Raw genomic sequence first — 15,645 nt, 5'->3', positions numbered from 1 at the left:
AAAAATAAAGGTGCTTCGAGATGCCATAGAAGAAGCTTTTTGTCTAAATGGTTCCATAAGGTTCCATATCTGAAGAACCTTTCTATTTCACAAAAGGTTCTTTGTGGCAAATAAGGTTCTTTAGATTATAAAAAAGGTAAGAAAGAAATGGTTCTTTAAAGAACCTTTGACTGAATGGTTCTCTGTGAAACCAAAAATGGTTCTTCTATGGCATCGTTTGAAGAACCTTTTGAAGCACCTTTATTTTTAAGAGTGTGGCAACATACTGGCAACTACATAGATACAAAGCAGGAGCTAGTCAGAACACCTTAGTACTTACATAGGAACACCCTGAGAAGCACTCACATAACCCTGGCATCATGGCAGCAGGTTTTGCATGGGCAAGCAGCGTTCATATTTTCTTATGAATGTTTTACATGAGCGATCTCACAATGAGTTTACATTTTTTCACGTTTGTATAAATTGTATAAGCAGCAACTTACGTGCTTATAAACTGTGCAAAGGAGCACAAAGAAGCTCTTGTTTTGATTATTTATTTTTTAGCTGCAATATTCCAGCATGATTTTCCAGATTCAAAGATCTTTTGGCTCTTTTGACCCTTTTCAGCTGCCACGGTAAACAGAGTGCATGGATATCTTCAGATCGACACCAAAATAGAAGGCCGATAGGAACTTTCCAACTACCAGTCTGACTGAATACGTGCATAAAGTCTGCGCAGTTCCCCCCAAGCCCCTGACGCAAAACACAAAGCTTCTGAGATAGTTTAATATGATTCAGATCAGGCACTGTGTCTTTCCTCTGCGCTGTAGACAATGTCAAACAAAGCCTGGCTGCCTGCCTTTGGCCAGACTCAGCAGCCCAAACTGCTTGTGATATTTTTCAGGAGGTGTTAAATGCCCCATTTGGGGAATAAGAAAATATCATATAGGCCTGCCGTCGAAAATGTCCGTCGACTGACGACAAGTCCCACTAGGGAAAAAGAAAAAGTTCGGGTTACAAAATAAACAACAAAAAAGAAAACTGAGGCGAGTAGCTAAACCTGACAGTATAGTGGATGCTGTCAATAGATTTTGATTATAATACATTAGTTTGAACTGAAGTTTTTGGTTACACTATATTTTGACTACATATCAACTAATTCTTATTTATTTTCAACTACATGTCAGCTAACTCTCATTAGAGTATTAATAGACTGTTAAGTTAAGGTTAGGGTTAATGGAACAAGTTGACATATACTTGCAAACTTGTAGTCAGTAAAATGTCTGTTGGGGGACCATTAAAATGAACTGTCCATATCTACTAATAATCCAGTGACTACTAATTGACATGCAGTTGCAAAGTTATTTGTAGTTAGTAGAATGTTTAAAGTGGACTATCAAATAAAAATAAAAGTGTTAACCTTCTTTTGACTCCAGCCATTAAGTAACCACCCAGAACCATGCAGCAACCCTTTTTAAATTCGCTAGCTGCACAAGCAAACACCATTCATGTTTTCTTATAAGTTACTTTATAAGTCCTGTTGAATATCTATCATATAAAGACCTCACTTTTGATTTCTCTTTTAGGTATGACATCTGCACCTATAAGAACAAACCCTGCGGTACACTTGGTAAGTACCTGAAATGTATCCTAAGACAAAATATACTTTATTCACCCTTTCATTAAAGGATTAGTTCACTTCCAGGTATTTCCTGAAAATTTATTCACCCTCATGTCATCCAAGATGTTCATGTCAGAGATGGGCACTCGAGTTAGTGACTCGGACTCGAGTAGCATTTTTCAGACTTCAGACTTGACTTGAAACGACTCAAGACTTGACTTGAGGAAAAGGACTCGAAAAATTGCTTATTGCTAGTTATTTTTCTATTTATGTATCAATAACCTATGACTGTTTAAACCAGATGTGACAAGTCGTTTCTGATTTTGAGACTCGGCTTGGACTCATGACCAAAGACTCAAGACTTGACTCAGACTCCAGCGGCAAAGACTTCAGACTTGACTCAGACTCCAAGTTAAAGACTTGTGAACATCTCTGCTTCATGTCTGTCTTCAGTCGAAAAGAAATGATTTTTCTTCATATAGTGGACTTCAATAGGGATCAGCGGGTTGAAGGTCCAAACTGCAGTTTCAATGCAACTTCAAATAGCTCTACACCACGGGTCCCCAAACTTTTTTCTGAGCGGGCCACATAATTTTCTTTTGTTTAGTGGGGGGCCGGGTCGGTTTATAAAAGAAAATTCCATGGGCCGGACTGACTACTACCACTATTATTATTATTATTATTATATTATGATTTTACCTGTATTTATTATACATTTTAATGCTAGAATAGTTTATTTTTTTATGCACCAGACAGATAAATGATAATTTCTTTTCAAAAGATATACAGGTGCTTCTCAGTAAATTAAAATGTCATGGAAAAGTTCATTTATTTCAGTAATTCAACTCAAATTGTGAAACTTGTGTATTAAATAAATTTAATGCACGCAGAGTGAAGTAGTTAAAGTCTTTGGTTCTTTTAATTGTAATGATTTGGCTCACATTTAACAAAAACCCACCAATTCACTATCTCAACAAATTAGAATATGGTGACATGCCAATCAGCTAATCAGCTCAAAACACCTGCAAAGGTTTCCTGAGCCTTCAAAATGGTCTCTCAGTTTGGTTCACTAGGCTACACAATCATGGGGAAGACTGCTGATCTGACAGTTGTCCAGAATTGACTCCCTTCACAAGGAGGGTAAGCCACAAACATTGATTGCCAAAGAAGCTGGCTGTTCACAGAGTGCTGTATCCAAGCATGTTAACAGAAAGTTGAGTGGAAGAAAAAAGTGTGGAAGAAAAAGATGCACAACCAACCGAGAGAACCGCAGCCTTGACAGGCTTGTCAAGCAAAACTGATTCAAGAATTTGGGTGAACTTCAGAAGGAATGGACTGAGGCTGGGGTCAAGGCATCAAGAGCCACCACACACAGACATGTCAAGGAATTTGGCTACAGTTGTCGTATTCCTCTTGTTAAGCCGCTCCTGAACCACAGACAACATCAGAGGCATCTGGGCTAAGGAGAAGAAGAAATGGACTGTTGCCCAGTGGTCCAAAGTCTTCTTTTCAGATGAGAGCAAGTTTTGTATTTTATTTGGAAATAAAGGTCCTAGAGTCTGGAGGAAGGGAGAAGCTCATAGCTCAAGTTGCTTGAAGTCCAGTGTTAAGTTTCCACAGTCTGTGGTGATTTGGGGTGCAATAGCCGCTTTTCCACTGTCGGGCCAGTGTGAGCCAGTGCTAAGAGCGTGCCGGGCGGGGCCAATGGCCTCGAGTCGCAAGCACTAAGGCCAAAAGTAAGCTGCGTTTCCACTATCGAGCTAGTAGCCTCGCTGTGCAAACCTAAAGCCCGCCCTTTACACACCTCATTGGATCAAACGTCATGAAACCCCTCCCCTTTCAGCGGGGAGATTGAAAGTAAGTCAGGTAGGCATACATAGTGTGATCATCGAATGAACAAAATGGAGAGAGCCGAAGCGGCTGTTTGTTTGCTCCTTTCGGTGTTTTCTTGATGGAAGATGAGGCAGCGAAACCCAGTTGCGAAGATGGAAGCTTATGTTAGCGGCAAGGCGAAAAAAGAACAATTCAGTGACGTGGAAACCGGATACAGCGAATGCAGAAACGCCTTGTAATGTTGGTGATGTCTGTTCTGATGCAAGAAATGCTCTGCAACAGTTGTTAATGTAGCAGCAATATTTGTAATATATTACATTAATAAATCACGTGAAAAGAAGCTTTGTTTTTAAGACCTACACACAAATCTTTAGTCTATCACATAAAACAAAATGTTGCATACTATCTACACACTACTGCAAAAAATAACGACACAGTTGTACTTCTAGTATAATCTTTTATGCCTTTATTTTGGTACAGATACAGTGTATGTTAACATGTTATCACGGTGTGTTGGTGAGTTTTTGGGGGATTTCTTTGGACGATGTCCCCCTACTTATACATCAGATCTCATTTTTATATATGATCTTACTTGCATTTATTCAAATTTAAATAAGAGTATACTCATCAGACATGCGTTTAAATAATGTTTTCATCACATAGTCTGTAACAACAGTTAATGGTGCAACTATTAATAGGACCTGATTTACACAGGACACAAAAGGTGCCCCATCAGATAACCATTTAAGTAATGTGCCCATCAAAACGGCATAGATTTCCATATCAATATCTGCCTAATGTAAGTGTCTTTTCTGCATGGGCACCGCTCTGTTCATTGTGCGTTTTTATGGCTTTGTACTGCGCCCGCAAATTCTTGATATTAAGCTTTGCGAGTTTAGCAGCGATGTATTTTATCACGTCTTCGTTTTTGCAGACCCGTCAAACTGGCATTGTACATTGTCCTCGGCCCAAATACTCAGAAGAGCCCTGGTATCTTCCACAGACTTGTACTGACGATTCTCCATTTTAAGTTTTTGAGTTCTTTGCACGACGTAATACCGCGAAATGCGCATCTTACCGCAGACACACTTTTACCTGACTGCACGCTTATCGAAACATTGCATTAACTCCGCCTTTCACTTTGACCACGCCTCAAGCCCCAGCTGGCCCGCTTTGGCCCAAGGTTTTCGTCGGGCCGAAAAACCCGGGCCATTGGCCCTGAGGAAGCACCGACGAGGCACGATCAGGCCCCGGAAGTGACAGTGGAAACGCGACTGGCCCTGGAACGCACTAGCACGCCCGCTTTTGGCCCGACAGTGGAAACGCGGCTAATGTCATCTACTGCTGTTGGTCCACTGTGTTTTTTGAATCACACGTCAAATTCCGCCTTCAGCATTTTCAAGAGTGAAGTCTTGCTTTTGCACTTGTCCCATAAGCAGTGTTAGTTTCACCTCAAATGCTATTGAGTCATTTTGTCATCGCTCTGATTTTTCTAGCTGGCTCGCGTATCACCTGTTCGATCACAATGACACATTACGTTGAATGTACCATTCTGTTGGTGAATTTAACAAATAATTAGGCTATGTTAATAACTAAGGTAAATTTTAGTTTGAAAGCCAACCTTTATTATCAAATACCGACATGATATAAGTAAAACATATTTAAAATTACATTTTCAAAATATGTCTCTGGCATTGTTCAGAGGGCCGGTCCAAATGTGGGGGCGGGCCGCATTCGGCCCCCGGGCTTTAGTTTGGGGACCGCTGCTCTACACGATCCCAGCCGAGGAATAAGGGTCTTATCTAGCGAAACTAGATCATTTTAGGTCATTTTCTAAAAAATAAAATAAAAAATTATATACTTTTTAACCACAAATGCTTGGCTTGCAGGTCAGGCGTAGTTAGTTCTTTGTCTGTGTACTTTGGTTCAAAAAAGGTAGAGCAAGGCGAAAAACTCATCTTATTTTTTCCTCCAGCTTCAAAATCGTTCAACCTTGTTTTGCCCTGTAAAGGGAGTTTGACTTTCTTTGCACGTTTGCTTTGTAAACTTCCGCCTATGTCATGCGTGACCTTTCCAATGTGATTATGTTATGCGTGCATAGTCGAGCTAGTGCAAGATAATCATTTGTGATTAAAAAGTATATACTTTTTTCACGCTATATAAGACCCATATTTCTTGGCTTGGATCGTGTAGAGCCCTTTGAAGCTGCGCTGAACCTGCAATTTGGACCCCGTTGAAGTCCACTATATGGAGAAAAATACTGGAATGTTTTCTTCAAAAACCTTAATTTCTTTTTGACTGAAGAAAGAAAGACATTTTTATTCTGGAAGTGAACTAAATATCTTAATTTGTGTTCCGAAAATGAACAAATTTCTTATGGGTTTGGAACGACATGAGGGTGAGTGAATGATGACAGAATTTAAATTTTGGGCTGAAGTAATTCTTTAAACGTGTGCCACTAAATGGCAAACGCTACATGCTTCGTTTTACTCGGGTACCAAATAATTCGTCGAGATTATTGGGAAAGACTTTGCTGCCCTGTTTATTAGAGCCGTTTGGCTCACGTTGAGCCCAAACATGGCTCAAAGCCTGCCTGCCTCTACAGACGCCGCTGTCTCTTGTTTCATTTCCAAACATTCCCACTCCTGTCTGCTACGGGACGGAGGTGTTTACCCCTCCCCTGGGCGAGCCAAAAAAGAAAATTAGACTATACAATATATAACAGAGAACAACAGATAAAAGAAGAATTAATATGTTTAAAGAAGTCGGGATAACTGAGGAGAAAGCAAACACTGGGGGTTTTTCCCCCTTAAATGGTCTGCAGGCAGTGTCAAAGCCTCGTCTTATCTGAACCAGCCCCCTCCAGGGCTGAACCGTATATCTTAGAAGTAATATTGTGACTCCAGGGGTGGTTTGACAGATTGACCGCATTCGTCACATTCCCCGGGTCCCTTTAATTGCCCTGGCATCTGCTCTGCTTCCTTGCTGCCCCCTCCTCTTTCTCCACCCCCATCTCCACTCAACACCCCCCGCTCACCCAGAGGCATCATCGTGATCTCAGGTCAACGTGTTGCCCTCTGGGGGTCACCGGGTAATCGCGGAGCAGGGATAATACCAACGCGACCCTCGGCTTAGGAAAACAAGCCCCGCCAATGAGCTGTCGACTCAGCCTGGGCTCACTCTTCCATCCTGTATCGCTTTCCTTTTTTTACCCTTCTTGCCTCCAGTTGGTGTCTTATTAGCCTTTGATTTGCATGTCCGCTCTTGTTTGGGCCTCTGGATAAGGAAGATAAAGAGGCCAGAAGTGCTTTGTTGGAGCGAAGGTTCCCAAACAGACACAAGCTTCTCTCTGTATTCCATATTCTTGTGCAATATCTTTAATATTACTTTGGCCACAGGGAGGTCAGGTTTATACCTTTCCAATACTCTTTTGTTATATTATCAACTTTAAAGCAGTAGTTCAGCCTCATAGCATTCCACATCACTATTACTGTTTTTTTTTTTTTTTGGTGCTATTTATTTATTTTTTTTGTTTGTTTGTTCTGGAATGCAGTTAATACATCTTCTTAATAATGAGAATGATTTTGATTTCTGAATTAAAATTGTTTTTATATTTCTGGAGAGGCTTAAAGTCGAAAGTGTCAAGGTGATAGCTCTAATATTAATGAAGGGGGCTTCATTAATATTAGAATTATCACCTTGACACTTTCGACTTCATGCCTCTCCAGAAATATAAAAATAATTTCCGACTAATTAAAATCTTATGTAGTCTAAAATAATCTTGTATTATTATTAATTTTATTTTAATTGTTTGTTTTTTTTAAGAAAAAAAAAATATTTTAACAAAACTGCAGACTCTTAAAATATAAGACAAATTGTTTTTTTATTATTATTATTTATTATTTAAGGCAAGGTTAGTTCAGGTTTTACATTTAATAATTTTACATTTAATAATATGTATTAATGTATACTTTATTATGTTTGTAAAAGTACTTTTTACTTTGAAAAATTTTAATTAAAACCTTTTTTGAAAAATATAAACACACATGTATTGTAATGTGTAATTGTGTAAAGTTTTTTTACTTGATGGTTACATTGAAATTTTTTTTTTAATGTTAGAAGTATTTTTCCCCCAAAACCATATTAAACAACTGTAAATACAGAGTGCCTTTCTAAGAACTTTTAAAGATTTTTCAAGAAGATTTTTTTGTAGCATTTTACTTAAAGCCTATGCATGTATGATGCATTATAAAGGGTTACTAAATGGTATAATGCATTATAATTATTCATAATGTGCGCTGTAATAGATATCTTGTCATAAATATTTATAACTGAATTTAAAATGCATAGTGAAACAATGAATTGATAATTGCTATAATGTTTTGAACTGTGCTTACAATTATTCATGAGATTGTACAATGCATTATAAGGTGCATTGCAAGGCATAATTAATGCATTAAAACTATTTTTTATAATGCATTATGCATAAAGGATTAAAGTAAAGTGTTACTGATGTTTTACATTTTCTTTATTGTAGACACCCTTATATGTCACTGACCCAAAAATCCAAAAGTCGGCAACATGCTATTTTCCATATACAATGAAAATGTAGTATTTAAAGTTATGACACAAAAAGGACAAAAAAAATCATGAAAATGTATGATATATATTCTGAGTCATATATAAGGTAAAAAAAAAGACCAGAATTTAAATGATTTAATGAAAATCTCACAGTAGCTCTCAAATTTTATATGTGCCAAGTGCATTTTCAACCTTGTAAAGATATGTTACAGTAAACTAGGTTTAATGTCGACTCTTTATTGGATCTCTTATATATTAAGAATTTAAATATTCTTCAATATTTAAAGTTACTTGTTGTTTAGCAGTACCTATTTAATAGCATTACCCCCCACAGATACTTTTTAAACTGATCCAAGACTCAATTGCTGAATTATGGACTTTAAATTAAAGGCTGAGGTCTGTGCTTTTAAAGTTTGCAAAGATAAACTACCCACCACATGTCTGATCCAACCAGAGACCAGAACAGGCTTCTTGGATCTTGGATGGTCCTGCATGTATCTAGCTTTAGGGTTTTGTGTTCTGCTCCCACCAATCATCAACAGATGTAATCTGGTGAGAATTGTTCTGCTCTCCCAGGCTGGATAAAGGGAAAAAAGAACTAAGAGACACCTGGATTTTGCAAAAGCCCTTTTCCTCACTTCATAGCTTCAAGGGAACCCCCCTCCCCTTAAGAGAAGCAGCTGGCTTTGAGACTGTGAAGACTCAATCTTTGCTCCATCTTCTTCTTTGCCAGGAAGAAACATCTGATATTTTTGTAAGACATATTAAATTACGCCTTTATGTTTTAGGAAAATTAAAAGAATAATTTATATAGGACACAATATACTGTATTAAAATTAAGGAGTTTTCCATATAGATTATTTTACAGGTGTTTTACCTGTATTTTGACATTTGCACTTTATTATATTGTGTTTTATGGTTAACAGAAATGTCTGTAAAATGAAAAGTCCTGGCAGAAAGTTAGCATTTTGATACTTTTGAGTGATTATTACTTTAAAGAGTGATTATTTCCTCAAATTTCTCTTTTTTTGTTTTTACCGAAGAAATTCATATGAATTCTTATTAATGTATCAAAAAATGTAAAGACAATCCTTTTTTGTCTGTATTTTTAAGCTTATTGGATTAACATGTTGTGAGGTTATCAACATGATGATCCAAACCTCATTTGTGAGTAGTTTCCCAATTGTACTTTGCATAATGTCGAGTATTGTCTATGCAGAGTGTTCTAAATCAGTCAGTTCTAATGTTACATTTCAGTCCTTAAAGGAACACTCCACTTTTTTTGGAAATAGGCTAATTCTCCAACTCCCCCCGAGTTAATAAGTCGATTTTTACCGTTTTGAAATCCATTCAGCCGTTCTCCTGTTCTGGCGATATAGCATAGCTTAGCATAGATCATTGAATCCTACTAGACCAATAGCATCGCATTCAAAAATGACCAACGAGTTTCGGTATTTGTCCTATTTAAAACTTGACTCTTCTGCAATTATATCGTGTACTAAGACCGGCGGAAAATGTAAAGATGCTTGGAAGTTTGCTGCCATAACATGGATGCAGCAGGCGCAGTAATATCACGCAGCACATCGCAGCACAACGTGACCAACTGCATGCACAGGGAGCTTTCCTCGTTAGCTGGGAACTAATTTCGGCGCTGTGTGATATTACTGCGCCTGCTGCGTCCATATTACGGCAGCAAACTTCCTTGACTATTACGCCGGAACGGGAGTGTAGTTCCTAATCTTATCGGCCTAGAAAATCGCAGCTTTACATTTTCCACCGGTCTTAGTACACGATAGAACTACAGAAGAGTCAAGTTTTAAATAGGACAAATATCGAAACTCGTTGGTCATTTTTGAACGCGATGCTATATTGGTCTCATAGGATTCAATGATCTATGCTAAGCTATGCTAAAAGTGATATCGCCAGAACAGGAGAATGACTTAAAACGGTAAAACTCGATTTATTAACTCGGGGGGAGTTGGAGAATGTGCCTATTTCCAAAAAAAGTGGAGTGTTCCTTTAAGCTGCCTATGTAGGCAGTGCACAGAAAAAAATGAGTTTCAAGTGCTCTATGTCAGTGCTGCCACACTGAGGAGGTTTGCAACAAAAGTTGCTACATAAAAACAGAGAGTAGATTTAATGTTTCCTTCATTCCATACCAATTAAATAACAGGCCTGTTTATTTATGGCAGGGAAAATGACAGTGCAACGTAAGGCTTAAAAAAGTACAAACCTCTCTGAAAGCCAAGTCCCTGTAGGCCTGGGACCAAAACACTGTCAGCAGTAAATGTCAGCTTATGTGGGTTTTGCATTAATACCCCAAAATTGTCAACTAAATCTCATTTGGAACAAAACAAACATAACAGGATTAAGAAAACAATGATTTCTTGCACTCCTTTTGCAACTCTGAAACCTTGAATAATAAAAACATCTATATTTTAGGGGCACAAAGTGATGTGTTTTCTTGAATTCCGAGCTCTGGCTTGAATTACTAGGTGGTCCCTTGTTACCAGATGTAGAATTTATAAATCTAACCCCCTTGTCTAGACATTTTCCAGCTACAACATCAGTTGTTTTTTTTATTTAATCGTCTAGCCGTCAGTGCTGACCCACCCCCTGGTGATTTAAAAAAAACTTTTGCATAAACTTTTCACCAGCTTCAAGTTCAGTGGTGTCGAGGTTAATGTGAAGAATCTCATTTTATGGTGGTGACTCAGTGTAGCACTTCTACACCTTGACCTGACCTCGTGTGTGTCTGTGTGTGTTTTTGTGTGTATGCGGTCAGGTTTGGCGTCCGTAGCTGGAATGTGTGAGCCAGAGAGGAGCTGTAGTATTAATGAAGATATAGGCCTTGGCTCAGCCTTCACTATTGCACATGAGATCGGACACAAGTGAGTATACTTTCTCTCTCTATTTGTCTCTATGTTTCTCTCTATTTGCATGTTATGCACATACCCTGCACCACAAAACCAGTCATAAGGTTACAATTTTTTGAAATTAAGATTTATACATAAAATATTAATAAATAAATTAGCTTTCCATTGATGTATAGTTTATTAGGATGGCATAAATGAAAAATCAATTATTATTAAGCCATAAAATGTATTTTTGGCTATTGCTACAAATATACCCATGCAACTTAATACTGGTTTTGTGGTCACATATGAAAAAAAAAGTGATATATGTTAATTGTTCTTAATCAGTTCATCCCATTTGTGAATAAGCACCGTTTCCATTCTACGAGTCAAAGAAAACAAAATTGCCACTTCCTGATAAACTGGCACTAAATATCACTAAGAAAAATAGAAGCCACATAATTTTCATATATAATAAATTACTTGCGGCTCAGAGCGAGCAGACGAAACACAATGAATGCTATGGAAGTCAATGTAGTCAGTGAGTAAGCGATGGCGGAATCGTTTTTAGGTGAACTATCCCTTTAAATCATTTTGTTTACGTTAAATTAGCACACATTTTTGGCATTTTTTTAATAGAATCAAAGATGTTTAACACAAAATAATTAGGGGAAAAGGATACTAGAATGTTGCAAGCCAGATTCAAACTCACTTTCCCTGTATGAGCACTATGACGCAATGATAGATTTAAGATATCAGAGCGAGCCGACAAAACATAGTAAATGCCGTCATTACCTGCTGTTTGGGAACGCAGTCGTGTAAGACAGTTCTGGGAGGAAATTATGTGGAAATACTTTGATGACCACAACATTTTGGACAACAGATCAGCTTGTTAGTCAAGTTATGCCATCCCATCGCACAAAGTCACATGACTTTGTCGATGCGCATGGAGGAATTTATTCAGCAAAGTTGAAAACCACCCCAAACAAGCGTACATTTTTTTTTTGCAATTTTGTTTTCCTAAATTTGGCGTTTCCATCACATTTCCAAATACTGTAACATACCCATTAAAACAGGTTTATGGAAACGTAGCTATTGTTTACTCACCCTAATGGCTTTCCAAACCTGATGAGTTTCTTTATTCAGCTCAACACAAAAAAGATATTTTAAAGAATGTGGGTGACTAAACAGTTGACACTAGCCATTGACGTCCATAGTATGGAGAGAAAAAAATACTATGGAAGTCAATGACTATGTAGTCAATGAGCAAGCAATGGTGGAATTGTCATTTTTGGGTTAACTATCCCTTTAAATTGTCTTGTTTACAGTGAATTCATATACATTTTTGGCACTTATATTCATAGAATCAAAGACCTAGGAGAGGAAAAAAATTAGGGGGAAAGAATACAATAATGTTACAAGCTAAATTCAAACTCACTGTATGAGCACCATGACGCAATGTTTTGATATCAGGGCGAGCAGGCAAAACACAATAAATGTAGTCACTGCTTTCAGAGGTGGATGTCAGCTGTGACCATAACATTTCAGATGCTGTGCAACAAGGTCAGTCCACTGGTTAGTTAGGTTATGCCATCCTATAGTGCAAAGTAACATGACTTTTTAATGCGCAAGGAGTTATTTATTCTGCAAATGCATTTCCATCTCCCTTTATTTGCATTAACCCATTTTCCTACAAGTCAAAAACCACCTCAAGCGAGCGTAAACACATTTTTGCACATTATTTGGCTTTCCATGACTCGTTTCTGATGCGATACTTTAAAATGCGTATTAAAACAGGATGTTTCTTACTTCAGCTCAACACAAAATAAGATATTTTGAAGAATGTGGGGAACCAAACAGTTGACAGTAGCCAAATACTATGGAAGTCATTCGCTATGTAGTCAATGAGCAAGCGATGGTGGAATTGTCATTTTTGTGTGAACTATTAGTTTAAATTGCCTTGTGTACAGTGAATTTCTATACATTTTTTGCACTTATATTCATAGAATCAAAGACCTAGGAGAGGAAATAACTAGGGAGAACAGATATAAGAATGTTGCAAGCCAGATTCAAACTCACTTTTCCTGTATGAGCATCCTGACGCAATGTTTATATATCATAATGAAGAAAAAAGCCTCTTTAAAAAATTACATTTTTAAAAAGAAAACCTAAAAAGTAGTTGGTGTAATATTTAGTTGCTCAAGAAAATTGTATTTTATCAAAAAAGTTTATTTGAAATGTAGTTCAACCAACATGCACATACATGGAGACCCCATATGATTGATTGTCAAAGTCTCTTAAAATGATCTTTTAATATACTAGAAAATTGCATGTTTTAATAACTTAGTTAGGCAAGCTTAGTTCAGGTGGTCAGGTGGTGTAACACCTCAAAAGCTTTTTTGTTATCTATGAATTAGTTATTCGTGATATAGGTAAAAAAAAAAGTGACATGTCTAAAGGTCATTGCACACTGAATCAAAACTTTTTGTCTGAAATCTTAAATCTCACATTAAAAAATAAATACGACGTCATGCCGTGTCAATCACGTTTACACACTGCCTTCGAAACTTTCTTCTATCATTAAAAAGTTCAGATCAGGTTTGATTCTCTGCATTTTCGCATCCGTAGCAAGCATTTTGATAGGAAAGGATAACACAGATGAAAAAAAAAAAACACGGAAAAACATACAAAATTGACTCAGTGTGCAATGACCTTAAGAACTTTTTAGTTTAAATATTTTTGTATTAATTTTAATATACTGTACATATATTGTTTTCTTTTCTTGATCTTATTTGACACCTGTTTCAGAGAATTTAACATAAATTGGATTGCTAAATTGGATAGCAAATGAAATACAGCATGCAAAAGTGGTGCAACTGTTCAGTGAATTCACCCCTGAATGCTTAATGACCTTGTGGTTGAAAAATTGCTCAGTATTCTACATGTGACGCTTTCACATCTCATAGTGTATGTGTGTCTGGATTTGTTTTATTGTGGCCATTACTATGTATAATCCTCCAGCCAAAATGCAAAGCGTAAACCGCCTGCACACACATCTTTATGCAAATGACAGTCTGGACAAATGAACCCTATCCTGAAAGCTTAGAAAAATAACCATGATCTATTGGTCTATGTAGCTTTTCGGCTAAGTTCAGCGAGATGGCAATTTCCTCTATTATGTCTTGCGTCTGCTTCTGTTGTGGAGCGGTTGTAAAAATAGCCCCTGCTTCTTGTGGGGAAGGTTTCTCCCGCGCTGATTTATATTGAGAGTAGAGTGAAATGTCATAAATGTGCACCTTAAAAAAACACAGAGGAGTTGTGTGATGTGGTGGGGGGTATGTTATATGCATTAAACGCTGATTTTGGATAGACCCCGGCCGACACTGAAAGCTTCGAGGTCTCGCCGTAAGGTGATCTGACTTTTTTATACAATATCCAGACAGATATGTAAGGGAACAAAATTTGCACGGCTCAAATGATGTATTTGTGGAGTTGCCGGCAAGGAATGTGGCTGAATGCTTCAGCAGTCTTGTATGCCGATGGCCCGTGAGCAGATGAAAGCCGCTTGGAGGAAGGGGGAAAGGCAGGACAGGTTCATTAAGAGATGACTGCTTGATTGAGGTCTGCTTAAACTTGTAATTATTGATTGACAGGCCTGGATCAGGGTGGTGATTACAACTTTCACGTTCCTTCGGAGCTCCAGACAGCCTCTGGCCTTTGACCCGTTTGTCCTCTTCGCACAGCTGTTACCGTGCCTGAGAGAGCCTATCTTTACAGCTTAGCTGAAGGAGACGTCCTCCACTCCTGATCTTTCAGTGCTGCCCGAGCTTGTTTGCTTGTGTGTGGGGTGGGTGATGTGATTGACATGATCCATCAAAGCTTATGATCTGCCACTTGTCTCACAGTTTCGGCATGAACCACGATGGGATCGGGAACTCCTGCGGGACCAAAGGTCACGAGACAGCCAAGCTAATGGCGGCCCACATCACAGCCAACACCAACCCCTTCTCCTGGTCAGCCTGCAGCAAGGACTATATCACCAGCTTTTTGGAGTAAGTGAAAAGAGCGGTTGAATGTAATCATATATAACATAATGCATAAAGGATATCCTAGTCCAGAATTACTACTTTTCAACCAGTTTTAAATAGGACAAATACCGAAACTCATTGGTCATTTTTGAATACGATGCTATTGGTCTCATAGGATTCAATGATCTATGCTAAGCTATGCTAAAAGTGATATCGCCAGAACAGGAGAACGGCTGAATGGATTTCAAAAAACGTATTAACTCGGGGGGAGTTGGAGAATGAGCCTATTTCCAAAAAAAAGTGGAGTGTTCCTTTAATCTTTGTCCGGTGTCTGTGCTATTTTTCTCCAAGAGTTATGACCAATAAAATGTCTTTGTACTCTTTTAAACTAAAGTTGCAGCCTCTCGAATTTTCTTGTAAATTACAAAGTTAAATGCGTTACTTTACTAGTTACTTGAACAAATTAGTCTGATTACATAACTCACATTACTTGTAATGCCCCAACACTGCTTAAAACCCTCTCAAACAATCCCTTGTCAATGCTGCCATTTGTTATTATTGCAGCCACTGCTATTTTGTTGCTGTTGTTGTTCCATCTCTTTAGTTTCATTTTCTACTCTGAAGCAACGGCCCGGGCCAGTGTTGCCACCTTGTGGAACAACTGATTAGTGCAAAGCAAATTTAGTGTGCATGTGTGACCTGCACATACAAATCGGGTGGCGTGTGTATAGTACACACATACTATTCT

General features: G+C 38.0%; 1 protein-coding gene across 1 annotated transcript in view; it reads left to right on the top strand.

The window, feature by feature from the left end:
• Window positions 1-15,645, top strand: part of adamts6 (ADAM metallopeptidase with thrombospondin type 1 motif, 6) — a 124,859-nt gene that overhangs the window by 25,680 nt on the left and 83,534 nt on the right. Inside the window, exons 7-9 of the mRNA XM_073829775.1 lie at window positions 1,566-1,609; window positions 10,800-10,905; window positions 14,775-14,921. Of these exons, the coding sequence (XP_073685876.1) occupies window positions 1,566-1,609; window positions 10,800-10,905; window positions 14,775-14,921 (297 nt within the window). The remainder of the gene's footprint in view (window positions 1-1,565; window positions 1,610-10,799; window positions 10,906-14,774; window positions 14,922-15,645) is intronic.

This window comes from Garra rufa, chromosome 23 (assembly GCF_049309525.1).
Source record: "Garra rufa chromosome 23, GarRuf1.0, whole genome shotgun sequence".
NCBI classification, from domain to species: Eukaryota; Metazoa; Chordata; class Actinopteri; order Cypriniformes; family Cyprinidae; genus Garra; species Garra rufa.
The sequence above is the reverse complement of the archived record's forward strand: the minus strand, read 5'-3'. Positions and strand labels throughout refer to the sequence as shown.